This window comes from Mchenga conophoros, linkage group LG18 (genome assembly GCF_057382185.1).
Source record: "Mchenga conophoros isolate Kocher_MC1m ecotype Shallow Benthic linkage group LG18, M_conophoros_male_GT1.1, whole genome shotgun sequence".
NCBI classification, from domain to species: Eukaryota; Metazoa; Chordata; class Actinopteri; order Cichliformes; family Cichlidae; genus Mchenga; species Mchenga conophoros.
In genome coordinates, this window is record NC_140543.1 from 17,876,023 (window position 1) to 17,902,950 (window position 26,928).

At 41.7% G+C, this 26,928-nt stretch overlaps 3 protein-coding genes and 1 pseudogene across 3 annotated transcripts; 2 read left to right on the top strand and 2 right to left on the bottom strand.

Moving 5' to 3' along the window:
- The first annotated feature begins 5,227 nt into the window (after positions 1-5,227).
- Positions 5,228-10,412, top strand: LOC146553546 (alanine aminotransferase 1-like). The gene is made up of 7 exons (XM_085253303.1): positions 5,228-5,370; positions 7,042-7,285; positions 7,392-7,701; positions 9,184-9,355; positions 9,469-9,624; positions 9,737-9,849; positions 10,039-10,412. Exons 3-7 carry the CDS (start codon positions 7,493-7,495, stop codon positions 10,127-10,129), a joined length of 741 nt encoding a protein of 246 aa, XP_085109429.1. The 5' UTR covers positions 5,228-5,370; positions 7,042-7,285; positions 7,392-7,492; the 3' UTR covers positions 10,130-10,412.
- dhx30 (DEAH (Asp-Glu-Ala-His) box helicase 30) lies at positions 10,140-16,696 on the bottom strand. The gene is made up of 19 exons (XM_085253296.1): positions 16,504-16,696; positions 16,172-16,308; positions 15,961-16,071; positions 15,619-15,873; positions 15,379-15,528; positions 15,147-15,299; positions 14,592-15,059; positions 13,625-14,008; positions 13,460-13,529; positions 13,255-13,359; positions 12,980-13,155; positions 12,700-12,906; positions 12,519-12,600; positions 12,189-12,382; positions 11,948-12,107; positions 11,685-11,842; positions 11,372-11,475; positions 11,150-11,289; positions 10,140-10,846 (listed from the first exon to the last, which is right to left on the bottom strand). The coding sequence occupies exons 1-19, from the start codon at positions 16,673-16,675 to the stop codon at positions 10,599-10,601; spliced, it is 3,474 nt and encodes a 1,157-aa protein (XP_085109422.1). The 5' UTR covers positions 16,676-16,696; the 3' UTR covers positions 10,140-10,598.
- A 785-nt stretch (positions 16,697-17,481) lies between these two features.
- LOC146553548 (chymotrypsin-like elastase family member 3B) lies at positions 17,482-18,286 on the top strand (annotated as a pseudogene).
- Positions 18,287-19,129: 843 nt separating this feature from the next.
- wrnip1 (WRN helicase interacting protein 1) lies at positions 19,130-26,456 on the bottom strand. Its single transcript, XM_085253757.1, has 7 exons — positions 25,762-26,456; positions 24,221-24,415; positions 23,183-23,421; positions 22,472-22,689; positions 21,074-21,229; positions 20,034-20,113; positions 19,130-19,928 (listed from the first exon to the last, which is right to left on the bottom strand). The coding sequence occupies exons 1-7, from the start codon at positions 26,401-26,403 to the stop codon at positions 19,647-19,649; spliced, it is 1,812 nt and encodes a 603-aa protein (XP_085109883.1). The 5' UTR covers positions 26,404-26,456; the 3' UTR covers positions 19,130-19,646.
- Between the last annotated feature and the right edge of the window lie 472 nt (positions 26,457-26,928).

Consider the following 26,928-nt stretch of genomic DNA (forward strand, 5'->3'; position numbering starts at 1 on the left):
AAGTATTAACCTCCTTCTAACCTTTGTGCCATAATGAAAGCTGTTCAATGGCACATACCACATGGCACATAAGTTGTTTATTCCTATTTATGGAGATCTAAATAAATACATAAATAAATAAATAAAAACAAATCATAATTATTTGTTTAAAACTTCTCTCTAAATAAGACTGACAGATCGCACACAGAGGCACTAAGAGAAGATACTTTAATGGGCTCTGTCATGCATGGTCATGACCAAAAGTTTATACACAATGCAGAAGTAAAGCATCGAATTGTGCACTGGAGTCAATTCAAGAAGTCTGTCCTTCCAGCACAGGGTCTGTTAATAAGGCACATATTGCCTAATTCTGTGCACATCTGACTAAAAAACAAGTCCTTTGGTAAATGATTCTTCTCACATCAAGCCGTGAAGGAAGAAAAGACTCAGCTCACCTCCTCCACACTTCTGTTGGTCTGAACAAAGTAAAGAAGGTTACAGTAATATCTGCGTAGCAGGACATCCATCCAAACATGTGGAACATGAAGCAGTTAGAGTATGGAGCCCTGGCAAAACGAGCAAACCAGATCAAGAACGAGCTCAGACAGGCAAGAAAAACTATGTTTACACAGAGTTGTAATAAAGGAAGCATAAACCAGAGTTAGTCATGCTGTCTTTGTTGTAATATCTTTAACCTTTGCTTTCAATTCCTCTTCTACAGGGAGTAAGAAGACCCTACAAAGAAGTGATCGATGTCTTCCAGGGTGATTTACACAAGGCAGGAATGAAACCTCTGACATTTGTCAGACAGGTAAACTTGGACCTTTACACACTGTGTAAACTCATTACGTTTCCTTTGAGTAAGGATTGCCCGTGTTGCGCTTTTTCACAGGTTCTTGCAGCGTGTGTTTACCCGCCGCTTATCAACAGCAGCAATCTGCCACTTGATGTAAGACAGAGGGCCCAGGAGGAGCTGGGGAGATGTGTTGGAGGGAGTGTAGGTGAGGGCAACGTATGCGGTCTAATGACGTGGAAAAAAATGAAAATGCTTGTAGTGCAGGACCCCCAAGGTGGAGCGCATAAACTCCACCTACCACAGTAGTAGTTGTCACACAATAAAGATTGTGTGACAACTACTACTGTGGTTTCGGCCCTTGGCTCCGGACACAGGCACCCCATCTCGCTGCCACACCTTCCCAGCTAGCTTTCCCTGACAAAAAGCAGACACACAGTCAATTGATGCACCTGCGCACCTATTCTCCCCGCCTCAGCACCGCCCCATGAGCTCACTGTGACGTTTTCTCCGCTGCAGCAGGCCAGAGACCATGCCCCTGCCAAAAGGCTTTATCTGCAGTAACCGTGTGGTGGCAGAAATAGCAAAAGACTAAAAACCCCAAAACAGGGCAGATGGCATCAAAACTATCTACAGATACAGATCTAGAGAGCTTCAACTGGTAAAAATGGAACTGGAGAATACCTTTAAGGTTCTTAGGGTTACTACAATCAAACAAGTCAAATCAAACTTTATTGTCAGTTCTGCAATGTACAGGACATACACAGCACTGAAATGCGTTTCGCCCACTGTGTGCAATAGAAAAAAAAATCTAAATTCAATTCAAATCTAAAATAAAATAAGATAGCTGTTTATGTATAAAAAATGAGGTTTGCAAGAATTCTTTTAAAAAAGTTTTTTAATTCATAAAGTTGGGTGAGAATATCTTACTTTCAGTGATTCACTTAAAACAACAGTAACAGGTCTCCACAGATTACAAATAAACTGCGCAGAAATACTGTCATACTCTGGCTTCCATGTTTATCATATACATAAAAGTCTCTATACAGGAAGCATATGTAATAATAGAAGTGTTTAATAAACTATAGGCTCATATAGACAAACATTATAAATACAATGAAATGTATATGTCTTATAAAACATTTTTAAAAAGCCATTTTATGAATTCAAATCTAGGCAGAAATACAAATACAAAAAGTCTGCTTTGTTTTGCCAGATCAAGTTGTAGGTGTGTTTTATAATAATAATAATAATAATAATGGATTGCATTTATATAGCGCTTTTCGAGACCCTCAAAGCGCTTTACAATTCCACTATTCATTCACTCTCACATTCATACACTGGTGGAGGCAGCTACAGTTGTAGCCACAGCTGCCCTGGGGCAGACTGACAGAAGCGAGGCTGCCATATCGCACATCGGCCCCTCTGGCCATCACCAGTAGGCGGTAGGTGAAGTGTCTTGCCCAAGGACACACAGTGTTGGGAAGGTTACTTTTAAAATGTATTCCATTACAGATTACAGATTACATGCCCCAAAATGTATTCTGTAACGTATTCCGTTACGTTACTCAATGAGAGTAACGTATTCTGAATACTTTGGATTACTTAATACATGCTGTTTACAACTACGTGAATGTACTATTGCTGTGATTTATTACTGTTACTGAAGGTTCGCGGCTCTGAACCGTAGTAAAGAGACCTCTGGCTAATACGTCAGGTTTGTGTCGGCTCGTAGCCGAAAAATAGCTTTACTTTGTTGTCTGGGTCAACTTTGCTTGCGAGAGACAGAGAGAGGCGTTGAAAGGCTGCTCCAACGGAACTTGTTGTTTTTGGAGGAAAACACGAACACGGTGTACAGTCGAGTCTTAATAGCTTACTTACAACTGGGCTCGTCAGGCACTCTTCTTGGCTGCAGTGGTTGTTATTATATTTACATGCTTCCAACTCCCGTTTTTCCTCAATGACAACTCGTACTTTTCCTTTTTCTCCCTCCCTCGCTCACAGACACATAACGTGTATGGCAGTCCATTCTCCCTGCAGCACGGACTACACTGCCCATGATGCTACATTCTTTAGAGCTATACAGGGAGTGCAGAATTATTAGGAAAGTGGTATTTTTGAGGAATAATGTTATTATTGAACAACAACCATGTTCTCAATGAACCCAAAAAACTCATTAATATCAAAGCTGAATGTTTTTGGAAGTAGTTTTTAGTTTGTTTTTAGTTTCAGCTATTTTAGGGGGATATCTGTGTGTGCAGGTGACTATTACTGTGCATAATTATTAGGCAACTTAACAAAAAACAAATATATACCAATTTCAATTATTTATTTTTACCAGTGAAACCAATATAACATCTCCACATTCACAAATATACATTTCTGACATTCGAAAACAAAACAAAAACAAATCAGCGACCAATATAGCCACCTTTCTTTGCAAGGACACTCAAAAGCCTGCCATCCATGGATTCTATCAGTGTTTTGATCTGTTCACCATCAACATTGCGTGCAGCAGCAACCACAGCCTCCCAGACACTGTTCAGAGAGGTGTACTGTTTTCCCTCCTTGTAAATCTCACATTTGATGATGGACCACAGGTTCTCAATGGGGTTCAGATCAGGTGAACAAGGTGGCCATGTCATTAGTTTTTCTTCTTTTATACCCTTTCTTGCCAGCCACGCTGTGGAGTACTTGGACGCGTGTGATGGAGCATTGTCCTGCATGAAAATCATGTTTTTCTTGAAGGATGCAGACTTCTTCCTGTACCACTGCTTGAAGAAGGTGTCTTCCAGAAACTGGCAGTAGGACTGGGAGTTGAGCTTGACTCCATCCTCAACCCGAAAAGGCCCCACAAGCTCATCTTTGATGATACCAGCCCAAACCAGTACTCCACCTCCACCTTGCTGGCGTCTGAGTCGGACTGGAGCTCTCTGCCCTTTACCAATCCAGCCACGGGCCCATCCATCTGGCCCATCAAGACTCACTCTCATTTCATCAGTCCATAAAACCTTAGAAAAATCAGTCTTGAGATATTTCTTGGCCCAGTCTTAACGTTTCAGCTTGTGTGTCTTGTTCAGTGGTGGTCGTCTTTCAGCCTTTCTTACCTTGTCCATGTCTCTGAGTATTGCACACCTTGTGCTTTTGGGCACTTCAGTAATGTTGCAGCTCTGAAATATGGCCAAACTGGTGGCAAGTGGCATCTTGGCAGCTGCACGCTTGACTTTTCTCAGTTCATGGGCAGTTATTTTGCGCCTTGGTTTTTCCACACACTTCTTGCGACCCTGTTGACTATTTTGAATGAAACGCTTGATTGTTCGATGATCACGCTTCAGAAGCTTTGCAATTTTGAGACTGCTGCATCCCTCTGCAAGATATCTCACTATTTTTGACTTTTCTGAGCCTGTCAAGTCCTTCTTTTGACCCATTTTGCCAAAGGAAAGGATGTTGCCTAATAATTATGCACACCTGATATAGGGTGTTGATGTCATTAGACCACACCCCTTCTCATTACAGAGATGCACATCACCTAATATGCTTAATTGGTAGTAGGCTTTCAATCCTATACAGCTTGGAGTAAGACAACATGCATGAAGAGGAAGATGTGGACAAAATACTCATTTGCCTAATAATTCTCCACTCCCTGTACCTGTAGCATTCTGCCTATTAGCTTAGCACAACAACAAAAAGGCGCTCTCTCACCCAGGAAACAGCAGAGAGAGCGTCACCCTGTAACCATGGCAACCGTAACGCTGCCGCCTGGAACAACAGAACATAGCTGTCAAACAAAACCCAAACAGTCCTGACCCGCCACAATATGAAATAGGGAAGTACCGCCGTGTAATCCATTTATTTCAACAAAGTAACTGTATTCTAAATACCACCTTTTTAAACGGTAACGGAATATAGTTACTCATATTTTGTATTTTAAATACGTAACGGCGGTACATGTATTCCGTTACTCCCCAACACTGAGGACACAACAACCGAGACTGTCCAAGCTGGGGCTCGAACCGGCAACCTTCCGATTACAAGACAAACTGCCAACTCTTGAGCCACGATCGCCCCCAATGTATGTGAGTTAAAGTCTGTTTTCAATCTCTTCAGGTTCATATTCTGCTGCACCTGGGATACCAGAAATCATCCACAGCATCTCTGAATTCATAAAGAGACGAGACTCTGGCATCTATGCTTATTATATACATAAAAGTCTCTATACGAGAAGCAGGAAGCAATAATAAAAAAGAAAAATTATTCCAATATAGTGTTTAATGAACTATAGGCTCATATAGACAAACATTATAAATACAATGAAATGTATATGTCTTATAAAATGGTTTAAAAAAGCCATTTTATGAATTCAAATCTAGGCAGAAATAATAATACCGAAAGTCTGCTTTGTTTTGCAGGATCAAGTTGTTGGTGTGTTTTATGTGAGTTAAAGTCTGTTTTCAATCTCTTCAGGTTCATATTCTGCTGCACCTGGCATACCAGAAATCATCCACAGCATCTCTGAATTCATAAAGAGACGAGACGGAGGAATTCCATCTCACCCCGAGAACATTTACATCAGCCCTGGCTCACAGTGGTCAATCTCGGTAACTCCATGATTACCGACATCCTGCATACATGTTCAATTCAATTCAATTCAATTTTATTTATATAGCGCCAAATCACAACATAAGTTGCCTCAAGGCGCTTCATAGATACAGAGAAAAACCCAACAATCATATGACCCCCTATGAGCAAGCACTTTGGCAACAGTGGGAAGGAAAAACTCCCTTTTAACAGGAAGAAACCTCCGGCAGAACCAGGCTCAGGGAGGGGCGGCCATCTGCTGCGACCGGTTGGGGTGAGAGAAGGAAGACAGGATAAAAGACATGCTGTGGAAGAGAGACAGAGGTTAATAACAGATATGATTCAATGCAGAGAGGTCTGTTAATACATAGTGAGCGAGAAAGGTGAATGGAAAGGAAAAACTCAATGCATCATGGGAATCTCCCAGCAGCCTACGTCTATTGCAGCATAACTAAGGGAGGATTCAGGGTCACCTGGTCCAGCCCTAACTATATGCTTTAGCAAAAAGGAAAGTTTTAAGCCTAATCTTAAAAGTAGAGATAGTGTCTGTCTCCCGAATCCAAACTGGAAGCTGGTTCCACAGAAGAGGGGCCTGAAAACTGAAGGCTCTCCCTCCCATTCTACTTTTAAATACTCTAGGAACAGCAAGTAGGCCTGCAGAGTGAGAGCGAAGTGCTCTAATAGGGTGATATGGTGCTACAAGGTCATTAAGATAAGATGGGGCCTGATTACTGTATGTGAGGAGCAGGATTTTGAATTCAATTCTGGATTTAACAGGAAGCCAATGAAGGGAAGCCAAAACAAGAGAAATATGCTCTCTCTTTCTAGTCCCTGTCAGGACTCTTGCTGCAGCATTTTGGATTAACTGAAGGCTTTTCAGTGAGTTTTTTGGACTTCCTGATAATAATGAATTACAGTAGTCCAGCCTGGAAGTACTAAATGCATGAACTAGTTTTTCAGCGTCACTCTGAGACAGGATATTTCTAATTTTAGAGATGTTGCGCAAATGGAAGAACGCAGTCTTACATATTTGTTTAATATGTGCGTTGAAGGACATATCTTGGTCAAAAATGACTCCAAGGTTCCTCACAGCGTTACTGGAGGCCAAGGTAATGCCATCCAGAGTAAGAATCTGGTTAGATACCATATTTCTAAGCTTTTCAGGGCCGAGTACAATAACCTCAGTTTTATCTGAATTAAGAAGCAGAAAGTTAGCGGCCATCCAGGTCTTTATGTCTTTAAGACATTCCTGCAGTTTAACTAATTGGTGTGTGTTATCTGGCTTCATGGACAGATAGAGCTGGGTGTCATCTGCATAGCAGTGAAAATGTATGCTATGTCTTCTAATGATGCTGCCTAAGGGAAGCGTGTATAATGTAAACAGAATTGGTCCTAGCACTGAACCCTGTGGAACTCCATAATTAACCTCAGTGTGTGAAGAGGACTCTCCATTTACATGCACAAATTGGAGTCTATTAGATAGATATGATACAAAACACTGCAGTGCAGTACCTGTAATACCTACAGCATGTTCTAATCGCTCTAATAGGATATTATGGTCAACAGTATTGAACGCTGCACTAAGGTCTACCAGGACAAGCACAGAGATGAGTTCACTGTCAGAGGCCATAAGGCCATGTGTATGTGCTTTCTAATGGATCATCACAATCTCTCTTTTCTGTGCTTTCTAGAACATTCTCAGTGTCTTAGTGAACCGTGAGGCTTCACCAAGAACAGGTGTGTTGATTCCAGTGCCATGCCACAACAAAACCGTGTTGTCCATAACGCAGTTGGGTGCAGTCGCCGTCCCTTATTACCTGAGTGAGGAGCAGGGATGGGCGCTGCAGGTGGAAGAGCTGCAGCGAGCGCACGAATCTGCAAAGGGAGTCTGTAATCCTGTGGCTCTGTACGTCATCAACCCTGGAAATCCAGCAGGTATTTATTCCAGCCAGTGTGGGGATCATCTACTGTAAGTGTTTGTTCTTTGTGTTACAGGATGAATATTATACCCTTACTTGTTTTTATGCCACACTGCCTGTAGGTTATGTTCAGAGTCAAAAATCAGTGCTAGAGGTGATCCGGTTTGCTTGGGAAAAGAGGCTCTTTCTTCTGGTTGATGAGGTGGAGAAGCTATTATCATCCATGCAAGCATATTTTAAAAACCAAATGCATCTGTATAAAGGAACTTATGGATGTTTACATGTTGCATTGCAGCTCTATCAGGACTGTGTTTATGGGGAAAACTGTGAGTTTGTCTCCTACAAAAGGGCTGTGAGCGAGATGGGGCCTCCTTTCTCAGGCACAGTGGAGCTGGCGTCCTTTCACTCAGTGTCCAAAGGCTTCTCGGGAGAGTATGTGTTCAGTCCAGATATGTATCTGGTTTGTAATGGATGATTCTCACAAAGCTTGAGGCAAAAATTTAACTGAAATTTAAAGAAATAAAGCAGTCAAATAAGCAATCTCACTACAAGATCAAAAAGATGAAGACGTTAGTTTGCTCACTGATACTTATAAGTGCTATTGTGCATTATTTGCACAACTACAAAGATGATCAGGATTTTTAAAAACTTATACACCAAACTTCTCAAGTTTGTTAACTGCATTACAAATATTATTTCTCTGTATTGTTGAGTTTTAAGAAATCTTATCTTGAAAAACACAAATGTGACATAAGCTACTCTCTACAGTTTATGCTTTTTTCAGAAGAGAAATCTGAACACTGGATATACTAGTGAAAAAAAAAAACAAGTTCTGAGGAGATTTTTGGGTACCTTAGCGTCACTGCGTGAGATACACCCTAGTCAGGCTGGCAGGCTGTTATTGGACCAGCACAGAGAGACAGTCATTTATAAACACATTCACACTTAAAGTCACCAATTAACCTAACATGCAATCTTTGGACTCTGAAAGGTTGCCAGATAACCTGGACAAATCCCACATATGCACAGGGAGAGACTCCAGCTGGTCAGCAGGTTTGACCCCTGAACCTCCTTGCAGCCAAGTTAATATGCTAACCAGTGCAATGGTTACCCTGATACTGGCGGCAGTTAGTGGCACCTCGCAGCCTTCTAGTAGATACACCTATGATGTAATTTAAAACTCCTACATCAGTTTGTTCTCGAGTTATCACATTCACAAACTTGGGTGCCCATGTTGTCTGTCAGTCTTTTATGGCTGTCAGGTAAAATCTTCCAAAGTTGATTGCATTGCACAACTTGCATCGTGACAATTACACTTTTGTGTTTAACATATATTTTCGGTGTTAATTGTAGAAATGTCTTTTTGAAATTCATGCAAATTAGTGCCAAGTGTGCTAAAATAGCTTTGGACATTTTCTTTAGACTGGTATGAACAAAGAGATCATTGACCAGAGTCTCATTGTAAGTTTAAACACTTCTTATACAAGCTAAAATGCGGAACTTAAAAGTATCACAGGTGTAGCAGTGATATTTTTAAGAGTGCAAGCAGGGTGGAGAGGATAGGGATGCATTTCATGGCAAGAGTGAAAAGGAAGGTTGTGTGTCCAGTATATCCACTATCCTTCCTCTGCACATGTCCAAACCATCTTGGTCTCAAACTATGTCTCCAACCTGCTCAACCTGAGCTTTGATGTACCAGTCCCCTTGAGCTGGCAGGCAAGAAGTAAAGAAGAAATCTTCATAGGATGTCGTAAAGAAGGGCGTGCAGAGGGTTGGTAGGAATAGTGTGAAATGAAAAAAACAAAACAATGAAATTCAGTGATAAACTGGTCATCCACTGAGAGTGATCATGAGAAGCAAAGCTCCAGAACAGCTACATTTTTGTTGTTTCTACATGCAAGTCTCTTTCATTAGGTGTGGTCTCCGTGCTGGATATGTCGAGCTGGTAAATCTGGATCCTGCTGTCATGAAATACATCCACACACTGTTCTCCAAAGATTGTGCACCAGTTTTAGGTCAGATTGCCCTGGATCTGATGACGGACCCTCCAAAGCCAGGAGACCCCTCGTACCTGCTCTATAAACAGGTTGGACCTGAGAACTGTACTCTTGTTTAGCTGAGGATGACCAACTACATGTAGCGCTGTAGCTGTTTTTGATAAAGAATTTGCCATTTTCTACAAGCTGATGTCTTCTGCAGGAAATTGAGCAGATCAGGACTGTGCTGGTTCATAGCGTGAAGAAAGTCCACGAGGTTGTCAACAGCCTACCGGGATTCAGCTGCCCACCCATTGAAGGAGGATTGTTTGCGTTCCCCAGACTGCACCTCACACCAAAAGCTATTCAGAAAGCCAAGGTTACAGCAGAAATGCAAGAGGATGTAGTACATAATCTGTGTTGAAGCCCTTTGAACTTTCTCCTGGTTCATTTTCCTGAAATGTGTTTGTTGTTTTCCTTGGATATTTCAGGAATTAGGACTGCAGCCAGACACATTCTACTGTACGAGACTGCTAGAAGAAGGTGGAGTGTTTACCGGTCCTGGTTGGGAGTACGGACAAAAGGAGGGCACCTACCACATCAGGTACAACACAAGTCGGGCACTCTTCAAAGTACATCATTAGGAAATTATAGATATTATATAAAGCAATTTTATTTTTGGTATAAAACAAAAAATAATTTCTATTGTTAAAAGAAGTCTGTGTTTAGACTGCAGATGGATTCATTTCATGGTCCAAGTCTCAAAGTCTTTTTTTTTTTTTTGTCTCTGCAGATTTTGCATCGCGGTCCCTCAGGACGTCATGGAGGAATTACTGAGACGCCTGAGCAGCTTCCACATGACATTTATGAAGGATTTTTCTTAAAGACAAAGTTCCCATTGGAGTCTCTTTTTTCTGTAATCCCATAACTCTATATAGAAAATCAAACCAATTTTTGAAACAGCGATGTTGATTTTAATAAATATGACATTTATTGCATACAATCTTTGGTCAGCCATCTTTTGTCACTACCCATTAGAGTAAGATACAGCTTCAGCTTTTCAGAAAGCAACTAACCATCTATTACAAGTTCCAAATTCAAATGAGGCCTTACATCAGCAATCATTAAAAATTAAATAAAAAAAAAAAAAAAAAAAAAAAAAAAAAATAGTAGTGTGTTCTTTAAAGAGTTCCTGATAAATTCCGTGCTTTCACAATGGAATCCAGCACTAAAATAGGGGGGGGAAAAAAAAAAAAAGAAAAAAAGAAAAGAAAAAAAGTGATGTCAAAACAGCAAATCATTAGCCACTTAATCTGTCTGAGCCAGCAGACATGTAGAAAACCCTCAGTCTTATCAATCCACCTCACTGTCACTGCTGTGAACAAGAGGGTTTGAATCTGTATTGTTCAGCAGCTGTACTAGTAAAGAGATGAGCTTTCCATCTTGAGAAGCGTTTGTGTTACTGGGGCTGTTGAGGTTTCGGTGCAGCATGGTCTGAATGGAAGTGCGTAGCTCCCAGAGCAGCTCCCACGTCTCAACCTGCAGCTCACAGCGCACCAGAGATCGTCCAGAAAATGATACTTCTATTTTGTCGCCATGCACTGGTCACAAGAAAAAGAAGAGTAGTATTCAAGTCTGCTAATGCAGAGGGATGATTTCATTTTTGGTGCTTGTCTAAAATGCAAACTACAAACATGTAGACAGACTTGCACAGTTGAAATAATTTCATTTTTACTGTAGCACTCCATAACATTCCAAAAGCATTAGTCAGCACTTGAACACATCTAAACCAACAAGATTTTCAGCTGATCAGAGACGTGCACAAACAACGGACTTCAGTCAGATTACCATCCTCCAACCTGTGCTACAAATGCATTCTTTAGGGAGAGCAGAAAACATCTTACCCATCTCTGTGATATCGCAGTCTGTAAGCAGCAACAGAGCGAGTGGATGGACTGTAGAAGAGTCTCTGATGAAAACATTCCCGTTGGACTTGATGGCACTGAAGAATGTCAACCACCGACTAGGGAGGTCTTCTTTCCCACTACAATATAAAATGAAAACAAACTTTACATGCACATCAAGTCTGTTTGTGATGCAACTCAATATTTAGGGCATGCTCTGACCGGTTCACTGAGGAGCGGTGAAGCAGCACTGGCCCACTGAGTGTTCGCAAAGAAATGCTGTTGGGACGAAAGCGTCCTCCTTTAGTCACAACACCTTTCTTCACCTAAAAACAAAAGAACAAAACAAACCAGGTCTAATTTAAATGCAATGCAATGTCAGATTCAACACAAACACCTATACAGCTTTAACCTAGAAAAGCTCAAGTAGATTTATAGAACCGTTACATCACTGTTATGAGTTAATTATGAGTCCCTGGGGGGGATTATAGCAGGATATAGGCAATGAAAGTCAGTCTGGGTAGCTGCCATGTACCTGAATGAGGTTGGGATACAGCCCAGCCAGCAGCACAGCTTTAAGCAGCTCATCCTGGTTGCTGTGCTCATTGTAGAGAGAGGTGTAACGCTGGCAGTCACTGGGATGAGAAACAAGCCCGGCGTCATGCAGATTATCACTGAACTGCGATATAAGACCTGCAATAGGATCAGATGACAGAAATATTTGAATTTAGCAAAAAACAAGAGGGCAGGGATTTTTAACTTCCAAAAGTGGACTGAGACAGGGTGTAAAAGACTGACCGTTTATAAAACGAAGGCTGGCCTTGGACAGGGTGTGTCTCTCCAGAAAGTCATCCCTGTCCTCTCGGTTGCCGTCGTGCTGAACTTTCCTCCAGCCCAGAACAGCTCTACTGACCACCAGATAGTCACTGTAGCTTGAGCCACTCAGAGCCTCTTTGGCCTGAACAAACAAAGCAGACGACTCAGTAACAGCTTAGCAAACAAAAATATGGCAAAATTTATTATGGTGAAGACATCTCACCTTGTTGACTAGTGCTCTGTTCTGCAAGCTGTTGTGGAAAGGGTCTCTAGTGAGACAGGCAGCTACAGACAACATAGGCATAACACATCTAAACATGCTACTCAGGACTAATATTTTGCCCAGCCGTGGGTCACATGACATGCAGGCGACACGATCCCCTAATGGAGTCAGTGTTTCGGTCCTGTCCAGGACTCCTGCAAAACAAAAGTGCATCAAAATGACGAGTAAAGACAAGTAAAGACGAGTAAAGACGAGCAAAGACGAGTAAAGACGAGCAAAGACGAGCAAAGACGAGTAAAGACGAGTAAAGACGAGTAAAGACGCGCTTACCTATATCTTGTAGATTACGGACAGCGTCTCTCACAGACTCTGGCTCTGGGCTGTCCAATACTTGGGATAAGAAATCTACAGCCTACAAGCACCAAAAATGATAAGCCATTAATAAATATAAAATAGAAGAAAAATGTAAATACAGATACAAGAAAGAACAGGGAAAAAATTATTCCTGTACCTTTGAGTTTGGACTGTGGATTTTAGCCTGCACTACTAAACTCTCAAGTGGGATGCGCAGGATCTCAGGGATGGGAAAGGGAGGCATGGATTCCAGCTGTTTTCTTGAGAAAAGGTGGTAGGACTGTCCCGGCTGACACCGGCCTGCTCTCCCTTTTCTTTGTGTAACATTTGAACGGGAAATCCAAACTGTATCCAGACAGGACACCTGGGGCGAAATAAATAAATGAGATTACTTTTGCTGACATTTTCCTGGAATAAAATCAAATGTCAATACTAACCTTAGTCCTTGGGTCATAATTCTGTTCTTTGTGAGTTCCTGCATCCACCACGTGAACAATGTCATCTATTGTAACTGAGGTCTCAGCAATGTTTGTGGCCAGGACAATCTTTCTTTGTCCCACTTGGGGGCGCTGGAACACAGCCTGCTGGTCAGCCACTGATAAACTTGAGTGCACTAAAAGAAAAGCAGAACCAATTATAAACTGGTTATAGGTGGGGAACCTTTTTCCAGAGGCCTCCTTTTTGGCCTCTGGAAATCCATCGCCTTACTTACAGGGCAGGATCATCTGGGAGCCAGAGGAGAAGCGCGGTTTTTCCTCGAGCTTCTCTTGAACAGCCTTTATGTCCTGCCATCCCGGGAGGAAACACAGCACTGCACCTGAAGAACGAGGGGAGAGGAGTTGTTGTAAAATATGACTCTGCCCAAAATTTCAAACACTATTATTTAAAGTGAATTAACAGCTTGGTAAAATAGGCACCTGGTTCTCCACATCTGTCAATGTGTTCGATGACATCAGCGACTAAATCGAGATCCGGTGTGGCATCGTTCTAAACAAGAAGAAGACGCAGAGCAACTCATCAGTTTGGAAAAAAAAGAAAAAGAAAATGTGTGAAAAAAAAAATGTGGCAGATGTGAGTTCCACCTCTTTGTCCGTCTTCGCCCTTTCTGGGACCTGAGACCGACGCCCCATCTCTTTTAGTACATCTTCCAGGTACTTGTCTCGTACTGGGTGCATGAACCCTGGCACCTTTACGATCGGGCAGCCGCCAAAGTACTGTGCCAGCCTCTGGTTGTCCCCAGTGGCACTCATGAGAACGACCCTCAGGTCAGGGTTCTCATTCAGGCTTGTGCGCAGCAGAGCCAGCAGCAGGTCTGTGTTTATGTCTCTCTCGTGGACCTCGTCAACCACCACGTGGCTGATTCCCTTCAGGGTTGGGTTTGACTGCAGCTTCCTCAGCAGGACACCCACTGTGAGGAAGAGCAACGCTCCTCCACTGTGCTCTGGGAGTCGGCTCTCGAGTCTCACCTACAGGAGAAAGATAATACAAATATTATGCATTACTATGGAAAAGATTACTCAACCCTTCATATCCTTGCGATGCTACCAGCCACAATTCAAGGGTTCAGTTACAAAACCAATGTGGTAGAATGAGAAAACTGCCAGTTTATTTTATTCTACTTTTTACTCTTTATGTCAGAAAATAGTTAAAAACAATAGATATGAGGAAGGCCCTCAAAAATTAGAACTTTAATATAAATCTGTAGTCATTGCATGAGCTGCAACGCTCAAGTTTTCTAGAGAGAGGTGCAGGCAGATCAAACATTTTACTGTAATCTAGATAGCTTCATAAAATCAAAAATAACAAAAACACCTATGACATAATTTTATGTCCCGGTGATGACTGAAATTAAAGTTAGAGCACTTTGTTGTGTGAGCCCTAAAACAGCTTTGCCGAGAGGAATTTCAAATACGTTTACTGAATAAAAAGTTTTAAAAGCACAAGACGAAGTTTTGAAGTTGTGCAAATACATTTCTCTTATTAGAGAAATCAAAACAAATCGTTTTGTGTTCAACTAAGATATTGTATAATCTATGCAGCTGTCCTAACCTGATATCCTACAGACTGTTTCAGAGCTGGACCCATCTCCTGAGCAACACGGTGGGCCACCGACACAGCACTGATCCGGCGAGGCTGGGTTACCAAGATGTTGCACTCAGCCCCGCTGCCCCCTCTCACGCGATCCTCCAGCAGAAAACGAGGGACCCGAGTTGTCTTGCCACATCCTGTTTCTCCAGCAATCACAACTACCCTGGAGGCCTGCACAGCTGAGATCACACGCTGACGGTGGGCGTCGACCGGGAGCTCGAGGCTCAGTTCGGGGTTCGCTCTGTTCCATCTCTCCTGCAGGTGGATGCTGAGCTGCTGAGCCTCAGATTCAGAAAGAGGCCTGTACGGCCTGCCTGTGATGGCATCTGTTATAAAATCCTCCTCTTCCTCATCATTCCGGTTTATTGTCTGCTGTTCTTTTGCCTCTTCCTCTTCCCATAGTTTCTGTACCTCTGTTGTCACTGGGTACTGTTAGAAAAATGCGCAAACTCAGAAACTTACATTTTTGTCAAAACTCAGTCAAACACCACTAATCCTCCTTGTACCAAGACTCACCTGGGTGAGGTACTCTCTCACGCTTTGCTCCAGATATTTTGGAATCTCCAATGGAAGTGGGCGCCTCTCCCTCTCTCCAGCCTCCCTCACCTTTTCTCGATGATACTTGGCATGTGTCAGTGGGTTGTTGTCCTTATCCAGCAGCTCCAATTCCTGTAACCAGCAGGTGAGATGCATATATTAAGTACAATCTTGACTTGTTAAGATACAGTAGTTCTCGACAAATACTCACCTTTAGCTTCATGCAGGCAAGTGCAGCAGCTCTCGCCTCTGCTGCCGCCCGGCTGCCTGCTTTGGCTGTGAATGTCATCTCCTCGGGCCAGAGCAGAGTCAGTTCACACGTCTTTAGCTTCCCTCCTGTTGTTCTGAACTGCAGTAGCTCCTGCAGTAATAAGTCACATGGTAGCTTACAATGCACATTGAGTTTAAAGAGGATAGATTGTTACCGCCCAAAACAAAGTGAACTACAAACCCAGATATTGTTGGACGATGTGGCCACCTGGATAACCCTATTCAACAGAGATTTAGGTTGTGGAAACAAGGAAAGAGCTTCTGACACATTGGAGTCATCCTCTTTAGCAGGTGCCCGGTCATTTGCTCTGCCTCTGTAGATATCACCTGTCCAGGAATTATCCTCATTATCATGAAGAGGTGTATGCAGCCCTCCTCTCCCTCGGCCAGCTCTCCTCCTGGGGAGCTGGTTGTTTGGCCCTATCACACCCATTTCCTGTAAACAAACACAATCAAAGAACGGTGAGAGGGGAGAAAGAGACATATCATATACTGCAAACTCACATGCTGGTTTTCAGCTTACTCTGAGCTTCTGACAAGCGGCAGCTGCTGCAAATTGCTCTGCCTCGCTCTTCTTTGAGCCGTAACCCTCCTCTTCTATCTTGCAGGGCCACTGCAGCGTGACAGTGGCCTTCTACAGAGGAGCCACAACACAAAGCTTAACACCATCAACGGATTTTGTCACATGTACAGTGAAAGCAATAATGCTGTCTCGCTCTGACTTTAGCGCTGACCTTAACACCAGCATGTTCCATGCAACTGTACTGGATGAGCTGAGAGAGGTCGCTGACTCCCAGTGACCGTGAGATGGTGTTGTGCAGGAGGCTTTTAGGATCTGGAAACTCCTTCAGGAGGTGGCGTCTGCTATCGACTAAATAGTAAATATAATAAAAATTGTAAAAGGTGACTGTCGGCAGTGGATACATGGGAGTCCAAATATGAGATAAAAGAAGCAAGACTGCGAAATACAAGCACAAACCAAAACCTTTTAAATGACGTGCCCTTGAGTTTTTAGCGCCGCTGCTGGCGAGCTGTCACCCGTTAGCTAACCGGCATCTTCACTCACCTCGTTTACTCTGGAAATAAGATGTCGCATTCATCTGAAAGCTTGGAGATTTGGTCCCATACCACCGCATTTCTTTACTCAAGTCAGACGCCGTTTTACAGCCACTGTGAACGCATTTGCCAATGTTGCATAGCGCTCTCAAACGCACGAGTAAAACACCGGGTAGCGCCATCTTTAAATTAAAGTTTCTTCTTCGGCTCCTCTACAAGCTGTTTTCATGAAACGCCCTCTTGTGGCAGGGAGTATAACTGCATCTTTTAGAGTGCCTCGTAAAAACATGAGCAGATCAGAATAAGAATCAGAAAAACTTTATTAATCCCAGAGGGAAATTGAGTTGTCATAGCAGCAGATATACAACAAACATCAAGCACTCATACAAAATGAGTGTAGAAACGGCGATATTAATAAATAAACATTAAGACATATAGATAAATATAGAGATATAGGTATAAATATAAATATACATATAAATATAATAGGACAAGTATGTGTGAAAATATATGTTGTGGTGCACAAAAGTGACCCACGGGGATAAATTAAAGAGTCTGATAGCAACAGGAAGGAACAACCTCCTGTAACGTTCCCTCAGATAGCAAAGTTGAAGGAACCCATTACTGAAACTGCTCTTCAGATTGTCCAGTGTGTTATGGAGGCGTGGGAGTCATTGTCCATGATTGCCAGCAGTCTTGCCAGCATTCTGTCACTGTTCACCTCCTCCAGGGTGGCGAGCTTCATGCCAAAAACAGACTCTGCCTTCCAGATGAGTTTGTACAGTCTGTTTGTGTCCTTTGCCTTGATGCCTGGACTCCAGCATGCTACAGCAAAGAAGACGGTTCTTGCAACAGCAGACTGATAAAACATATAGAGCATCTTGCTGCTAACACTGAAGGATCTGAGCCTTGTGAATGTGATTTCTGATCCAAATCAATCAAAGTTTTCCTTTACTTTCAGGTTTCTTTGCGGTCCTTCTAACCCACTTGTGGAGGGACAATAATTGCACCTAACTGGGTCTTGACAGCAGCACACTGCATCACACGAGAGCGAATTTGTTCTTGGTGTTTTCGTGGCCAGATCACATATAAGCAGCTGTTTTGAATACTAAAAAAAAGTGTCATGAAGATGAACTGAAAGCCTTTTTCGTTTCAATTCCAGTTTCTACACATACAGGGTGGTTCTTGCTGAGCATGACATGAACAAAGAGGAGGGACCTGAATAGTTCATTATCATTGAAAAATTCATACACCCCAAATGGAACTGTGTGTCGTGTGGATATGGTGTTGCTTTCTACTCTTTAACTTGTAGGAAAACAATGACACAGTCTATTTTTTTCCTCATCCTTGTTCACAGGAATGACATTGCCCTACTAAAACTGGAGAAGAGAACCACTATCAGGGATGAGGTTCAGCTGGCTTGCCTGATGCTACTCTCACCCACAACCAGCCCTGCTACATCACAGGGTGGGGTCGTCTCTACAGTAAGACCCACTGCTATTGTCAAGTGTGGCACATCTTTGTTAAATTCTAAATACTCAGTTATTATGCATTCGATTTGATTGGTGTTGTGATCTTTAGCCCCCTGCTACACCACAGCAGGTGGTGGATCACAGCGTCTGCAGTTAAAGTGACTGGTGGGGTGGTTCAGTAAAGACAACAATGGTCTGTGCAGGAGGTGAAAGCAAGTCAGCATGCCATGTGAAAAACAACAACAGAACTTTGTTATATTTTTGCAAAATAAACTGTTCAGTGTATGTGTTACGGTTCAGGGTGACTCTGGAGGCCAGTAGTGGTTTTAACCTTTGAACTCCCCCATGGATGCCATTTTTGCCTGGCCTCTTTCTTATTATTGAATCATGAACTCTGACCTTAACTGAGGCAAGTGAAGCCTGCTGTTTTTTAGATGTTGTCCTGCGTTCATTTGTGATCTGGATGAGGTGCTGATGTATTCTTGGGAGTAATTTTGGTAGGCTGTCTACTCTCTGGAGTCCCAAAGCCTTAGATGTGACGTAACCTTTACAGACAGATAGATGTCATCCACTTGTATCAATCTGGAAACTTAACAGTTTCTCATTTGTTCTCGAGTTTCTTTAGATCGTGGCATGATCTTTAAGCATACTTCACTTTGTTATACAGGTTCTGTTAAAGTAATCTTTTTGATTCAACAGGCCTGGCAGTAATCAGGTCAGTGTGTGGTTAGTGAAATTGAACTCTGTTTTCTAAGTTAATTCATAATTTAAGTGGGCCATTTACCTTTTCACACAGGGCCAGGTAGGGTTGTATAGCTTTATTCCCTTAAATTATTTAAAAACTGCATTCTGTATTTACCTGGGTTATCTTTATCTGACATTAAATTTTGTTTTATCTGGAATATTTCATATTCATATTTCATATGTGAAAAAGAACAAATCAGGAAGTCGATGACAGGAATCTGTTTCACTGCCCTGTAAAGAAAATTCTCTCCGAGACAGGTACAAACTCTGGTGATGTTTCTTTGCAGACAACGGCCCAAAACTGATTTAGACTTCATAACATGTGAAGAAACTGAACATTAAAGTGTATAATAAAATGTTTGTATTATGTCTGACTTGCATTTCCTTTAAGCATCTACACATTATAAGAAACATGCAGGATTGAACAGATAAGGAAATGCATTTATTCATTTTAAACAATATATACATGTTTTACAAAGATAAATCCAAACATGGACAGTTTTAAAAAGTCTGAATTAGCATTATGAAAATACAAAGGTGAGTTGGGTGTATTTAGTTACTGTGTCATTGATCTATTTGTATAACTACAAAGCAAATGTAAAAACTATAACATGAGAAATGACCGTTTATAGAATGAGTGCAGTTTTTTATTATTTTTTTCTAACCTTTGTAATTAACAAGTTTGTGACACAAACAAAAAATCTTAACTGCCAGCGTAAATACACAGCTTATATAATAAGCCTTAACTGGTCCTTGTAGCAGCCTCAGTTTTAAAGAACATGACAGCAGTGGTTTTCAAACTGTGGTTCAGTGTGTCAGTACAGCAGGGTAGCTGGACAACTACAGAATAATATGCAGTGAAGCAGAGCTGAGTGGATATAACTTATGTGGAGAAAATAAATTTGCTGTGTTTACTTTTGTGTTTTTACAAAAGTACTCATGAGTCTGAGGGCTTCCAGGTGAAGAAGTTGATTCCTTGCAGCTCCTCAGGTAAGTACTCCTGCTCTACGGGGTCGCTGAAGGCTGGGTTGTATTTGTAGCCTTTCGAGTATCCCAGCTGTTTCATAAGCCTGGTTGGGGCATTGCGGAGGTGCAAGGGGACGGGAGGCAGGGGACCTTTGTGGCTTCTCAAACAGGTCTTCACATTATCATAGGCCTTGTAGATCGAAACAGACTTGGGTGCTCGTGCCAGATAGACCACACACTGAGCGAGGATCACCTGTTGATCAGCAGATGAAACAAAAGGAAGAAAACTGAGGTGAAGACAACTTTAGGGTTGACAAGACAGGAGACTTCCAGTCACTGATTGGTCCACTGAGCTTACCTCACATTCAGGCATCCCAATGAAATGACAGGCTTGGAAGGCAGAAACAGCCTGAGTAAGAGCGGCGGGATCTGCCATACCTGAAAGACAAGAAGGATGCAACGCTGCAGAATAAGAAGCACTTTTTAAAAAAACATTATGACTACTTTGTCAAGCTTCCTCTCTCTCTCTGGCATTTCAGTCCAGTCAGTAGTTTCTGAACTATTTTCGCAGACAGCGATTTATAGAAGTGTTCCTGAGCTCGTGCTGTGGTTTCCATGACAACGGCGTGCCCGGTTTTAATGCAGCATCACGGGAATCTGATGTTGATTTTCAGCCTTCTCCATTATGCACAGAGATTTCTTTAATCATCAATCTTTTGATAATGTTATGTACTATAGATGATGAGATATTTAAAGTCTTTGTTACATTGAGGAAAATTAGTTCATTTTTTTAACAATTTGTAGATGCAGTTTTTGGCAGATTGCTGAACCTCTGCGCTTTACTTCTGAGAAACTCTCTGCTTCTCTAAGATGCTTTTTTATATCTAATCTTGTTGCTGTAATATTGCCAATTACACTAATTAGTTGCAACATGTTCCTCCAGCTGTTTCTTTGTAGTACCTCTTACTTTTCCAGCCTTTTGTTGCCATGTCCCAACTTTTCTGAGACATATTGTTGCCACCAAATTCAAAATTGCCTTATTTTGTCTTAAAATTGTACAATAAAAAAGTATAAATGGCTCTACTGACATAATAAAGCCAAATGTGGTTAGGATTGTAGAGAAGAAAAACTGGAAAAAAGTGTAAGAAGCCTTTAACTTAGGGATGAACTGATAATGTTTAAAAAAATTATTGGGCTGATAGCAGTGCCCGTATCTTTTTTTTTCTGTGTGTATTTTGATTTTCTTGCTATTTATTAACCCTTTGTGCCAGGGGAAAAAAAAAAAAGGTCAATACACACCGGACGATTGCAGCTGGAAAATTCTAAAATATATAAATATATATATATATATATATATATATATAGAGGTGAGATAATGCAATAATTAAATTCACCTACCCACATCTTCACTGGCAAAGCGGACCAATCTGCGAGCCACGTAGAGCGGATCCTCGCCACCCTCAAGCATACGGCCCAGCCAGTATAGAGACGCATTCTCATGGGAGCCTCTCATAGACTTATGTAACGCTGATATGCAGTTGTAATGCTCTTCACCTTTAAGTAACACACACACACACACACACACACACACACACACACACACACACACACACACACGCGCACACGCGCACACACGCGCACACACGCACACACACACGAAATGTTTCAAACAGATAAGAAGATTTTTCTTCAGGTGGCATTCCATCAGCAATTTTCAAACCAAGAGATTGAAGGACATTACATACTGAAAAAAACGACCTTATCTAAAAAAACAAAGACTGATCAGGCAAAAATAGATGAATACCGTCTCCATTAAAGTCATTAGTCAAGCTGAATGATGGCTTCATCTCCCAGTGAAGCAGGGAACAGTAAATCTCCATCTTTTGGGACAGCTGCGTGTTGTGTAACAGGACAGTGTGGAGGACTAATGAGTCTGAGGAGTTCTGTGCATGATGAGCAAAGGTGATAAGAACAGCTAAAACTACAGCAGACTAAAAAAAAAGCACTGATTATAGGTAAACGCGGGCCTTATAAGTTATTGTAATGAGCAAAAACATTAAAATATCAGTTAGCTATGAATGCAATAAAAAAAAAAAGTCTCAAAGCGCTTCGTTTTATGAATCTGGTATGAACGAATAGCACACGCTGCTCTGACGCTCAGCTAAAATACCTGCACTGCACTCACAAGAAACACACAGCACACTTAAATACCTAGCAGGGGCGAAGAAACGCAAGAAATAAGGTTTGTCCCCGTTATATAACGGTGATCAAAGACACTGGGGCGTAATATGATAGAGCTGTTAAGCTCAAAGCATGAAAGTACTCATGACGAGTGCTATAAATGACGCTGCCGAGAGGAATTTAAAAAATGTGGATTTGTAAAGTATGGAGCGATTTGTGCTGCCTAGTGCTGCCCACATCCTTAAAGACAAAGCCTCTTCTTTTATTGAAACAACCGTTATCCCAGGACCTCTGGTGACGTTTTCCAGCAAAACAGACGTAAAAAATTAACAGTTTCAATAAGAAATTAGAGGCAAGAGGCCGGTAATTTCTGCCTCTTGGTCCCACCTGCAAAAACATTTTCCACATAAACAGGATTCCATGTAAGAGTATTGGAAATACAATTGAAAACAGAGGGTGAGGATGATGCAAGCATGGGTCACAGTGTTATGAGCTGGAATATTTATTCAGGCCTAGTTGCACATAGTGACACCCAAAAGACCAGCTTTGATAAAAGGAACTTAAAAGAAAGGAGCGTCGATGCTAAAATGACAATGTGAGTACATCTGCGCTTACCAGCTTTATCATAGAGAATGTGGGACCTTTGGAGACCTTCTTTGACATGCTCTTCTGTCACTAGTATCTCTTGAGGAGAATCGTCGGGTGCTAAGAGGTTTGTTTTGGACATCTGAGCCTGAACAGCCAGCTGGAGACTATTGAGTCCGACTCTTGCGTCGCCATCACAAAGGTAGGCCATGGTGTCCAGGGCTTTTTGCTGAATGTAAATCTTTGGTCTAAAAACATTAAAAATATACACTGTATCAGTGCCTCTACTGTTTAATATGGAATAAAATTGAAAAAATAAAAAACAGATAAATGCTTAAATGCCTTTCATCATGAATATTCTCAGTCTTATGCTCTTCCGTTTTAACCAGCACTCATCTCAAAAACATCTTGATATAAGTCACTCTGACTGGCAGCAAAATGATTTCATCAGTTTTGTCAAAATGTTGTTTTTTATTTTCCCCCATAAAAAAATAATTAACTAAAACGATGGATTTGTGTAATCTACCTTAAACAGATAGTAGATTATATGCAATCATCGGCTGGCAGCTAACAGGTGATTATAGCTCGTGCTGAACCTCATCTGTCAAACTATCAAACAAAACCAAAGCTGAGACTATTGCTGTGGCTCCATCTTCCGATACCCACTATGTGAGGATTACAAAGATAGTGAGGTTTTTGGTCACGTGTGACACTACAGTCGAGAAGCTTGTGGGAACCTACCTGTGTCCATCTGTTTGGTCTTCATATTTGGGGTTTGTCGAATCTTGTCCCTGGATTCTGATCCCAAGTGTGGCCACAGCTCTGTTCAGGATCGAGCCCATCGCCTCCACAGACAGCTTCTCCAGAACCAGCACCTTGCACCTGCTCAGTAGGGCAGCATTCACCTGGAAGGATGGATTCTCAGTGGTCGCTCCAATCAAAGTGACTGTGCCACACTCCACATGTGGAAGGAAGGTGTCCTACAGACGCAAACACATACAGATTCAAGTGAGACTAATTTTACTGGGCATTCAATAAGGATCTGGACCAATCCTTGTTTCTATTAGACATGGCTGTTATATTACTGTTACACATAATACAGGATTTCACAGGATGCTAGAATTTAAAGCTTCAGTTTTCAGAATAAATACAGTATAGTGCCAAAAGTAGTAATTGGATGTCACCCATCCAAAGCATTGAATTCATGTGTTCTAATCCCTTCCATGGCCACAAGTCTATAAATTCAAGCACATAGGCATGCAGACTGCTTCTACAAACATTTGTGAAAGCTGCAAGGCTGAGTCGTTATCATGTTAAACCCTATAGATTAAGAATAGGATGCTACTCAAGTTCATATGCATCTGAAGGCAGACAAGTGAATACTTTTGGCAATATTTGGTACCAGTAGTGAAGCAGACCTCTGAATAAACTACTGCAAATAAAGGACAATGGATTATATTGATTGATAGAACCATTTAAGATTTCTGTAAAACATAAACATGAACCATTTAGTTACCAATGAATTAGGAGACAAAATGTAAATAAATCGTTTCTACTTATTATTATCAGTCAAAACCCCAAAAATGTATGTTTCCAATAGATCAAAGACATGAGCTGGAGAACTCGTGCTGTTTTTGAAGGGATAAAGATGGTCCCGTAAGCTGTTTATACATACATATACACTCGTGCTGATATACAATCTTATTAGCAGGGGGAAGAACATAAAAAAAAGTTTGCAACAAGCAGAGTACAACTTTCTGCTCTAAAATACCTCCACACCTGTTGGGATTTATTGAAGCGGTGAATTTCATCGATGAACAGGATGGTCTTCCTCTTGCACAGTCGGAGCTCGTTTTGCGCTTGCTTTATCACTTCTCTGACCTCATTGGTGGATGTACTGGTGGCGGACAGAGTTACAAAGCGAGCCGTCCCCTTCTTCTTACTGGTGCTGGCAATGATGTGGGCTAGAGTGGTCTGAAATACAGCGAGCCACATGGAGAGTAATTTAACGTAAACTCACAGGCAGAACATGTAATGCAGCTTTCATCGAGAAGTTTCTGTGATGTGTAATCAAGTTAAATGAGCTGATTTTGTGACTCGTCTATTCAATGAGGAAACCTGACTGCGGCAAAGCAGTCGACAGGAGGGTCAAAGAAGAGATAAAGTGTCAGAAAAGCATGCCGACAAAGTCTGGGAATGGCTAGTGACTGCTCAATGAGCCACGCTGGCAGCTCAACATGCCTAAGGAGTCATTAACAAGCTGTACCACCAACCGAGCAGCCACAGATGCCATCATTCACTCTTTCAACACGACAGTTCTACTTGAATACAACAAAGAGTACCACAGCTGAAAATTCACTTAAATCCACTGTATTGGATATTCAGCATTAATCTAGACAATAATTATTTAAAAACATACAAGAAAAAAGGTGCAAAATGGACAAGCCCCAAGTTTCATGCCAAAACTGAGACTGTAATTATTAGAATATAAGAAATTTGCACTCGAATAATTAATCACAATCATTTTTTTTCTCTTACCCACAATAATTTCAGCAATTTGTGGATTATTAATTCAACAGAAAATTGCCATATTACTAAAAGAAAACTGATAAAAGCTTCTTAAATTAAAATATTTTTTGTGTGAACAATCAGAGTAGAGCTTTAAGAATCACTGAATAGATGAAACTTTATAAGTTATATTTAAAAAAACACCTTTAAAGCACTATATGGATGAGGTAGAGTGTTAAATATTTATATGGTTATACTGTACATTAACATTTGATAATTTTATATAATGACATTTTTTAAAGTACAAGTTTTTGTTCAATATCCCTGATTTTCTTTTTTTTTTTTTTAGAAATTAGAACTCAGTCGGTTCAAGCATCTTCAATTCTGAGTACTAGTTGCCGAGAGCAGATGATGACTTATTGTCATCATCTGCATATCATTAATGACAAATTAAAGGAAAACTCGGTTGGTGTTTGGAGAGCGTGGCATAGGACAAGGACAAAACAGCACAGCACGTGATTCACTTAATTTTGAAACTCATCGCCTCCTTTACAATAAGACATAAAACGTGATCATGCCGAAATACTTTGCATTGATTTATAGTGACCTTTGGAATTGACCCAATAATACCGCCCGGTTATCATCTTAGGGGTGAAGGATACAGGTTTTTCCTTTAATTTGTCCCCCACAAATAAAGTGAGGGGAGCTGAATCAGTGGCAATAAGGTGTTTTAACCATCACATATCAAACAGCAGGAAAATACTAAGCAAAGCTGGGGAGAGATGCAGCATCATACTGGGTCACCTCCACACCTTTCCGCATCCCGGGGGTCCCCAGAGGATCAGCGACGGTATTTCCTGGGAGTCAAGAAGTGGCCGGAAGAGACTTTGCTCTCCTACAACTTTATTTTGCCCAAAGTATTCCTCCAGTGTTTCTGGTCTCAGCACCTCCGCCAGAGGTTTGTCTACTGCAAGCAACGTCCGCGGTGACAGACGTTTCGCCGTTTTCAAGCCCTGCCCGCTGGATGCAGGCGCGGGCTGCTGACTCCTCAAAGTCTCTGTACCTGCCGCTCCAAGATCCGCCTCCTCGTTCAGTAAACGTTTCACCCCCTTGCTGGCAGCACTGCCAGGACTTTGTTTACCGACAAACAAACCGTTCCGTTCAGTCTGGACCGGAGGTTTCCCCCTGTTGCTCTGAAACAGCGAAAACATCCCCGGTGACTGCGCGCTGGCCACGGAGGAGGAGCTGGCTGCAGGTTTGATGATAGCCTCGGGACCAGTGCGGGATTTCTTTACGGGAGGTCCGCTCTCGTCTGCTGTGGACGGGCTGCTGTCGGTAACGCCTTTCAGCAGACATATATCCAGATGTCCGTTGATTGTGGCGGACGTGAAGTCTTTAAAACAAACGGGACATTGCACCGAGTCTGGTGCTGCAGCTGTCTTCTCGTTCGCCATGTTGGTTCCCGCTAAACGTTGGACCTTTGATCACGTGACCAAAACAAGGCGTTGACCTTTTGACGTTTTCATTTTTAATGGTTAATTTTTTCTTTTTAACCAGCTGTGGTGTGGTGTGTAGATTTAAAAACATTTTTAATGAACATTTTGCCTTTCTAGACGAGTTTTCGGATTACGTTCCTGTGTGCGTTTACGTGCCGATTAGACAGTCCGTCACCAGGAAAGCACATTGTGTCGATAGGTTTAAAAAAAAAAGTCAGAACCTAATTATAAAAAAAAATAAAATAAAATAAAATTGGGACTTAAAAGGTGAACCACACAGTTTTTTTTAGCTTCTCTATCCCTCTTTATTTCTAATTATTTTTTAATTGTTTTGTAAGAGTTCAGGGTGAAAGGTATCTGTGCCAGGATGTTTGTAAGTAGCTTTATGTCAAAGTAAAAGAACCTCGGTGAAGTTAATCATATAGTCTTGTGGAGCTGTTTGTTTGAAAGTGTGAATTCCTCTGAAAAGTCGGGAGGACCTGT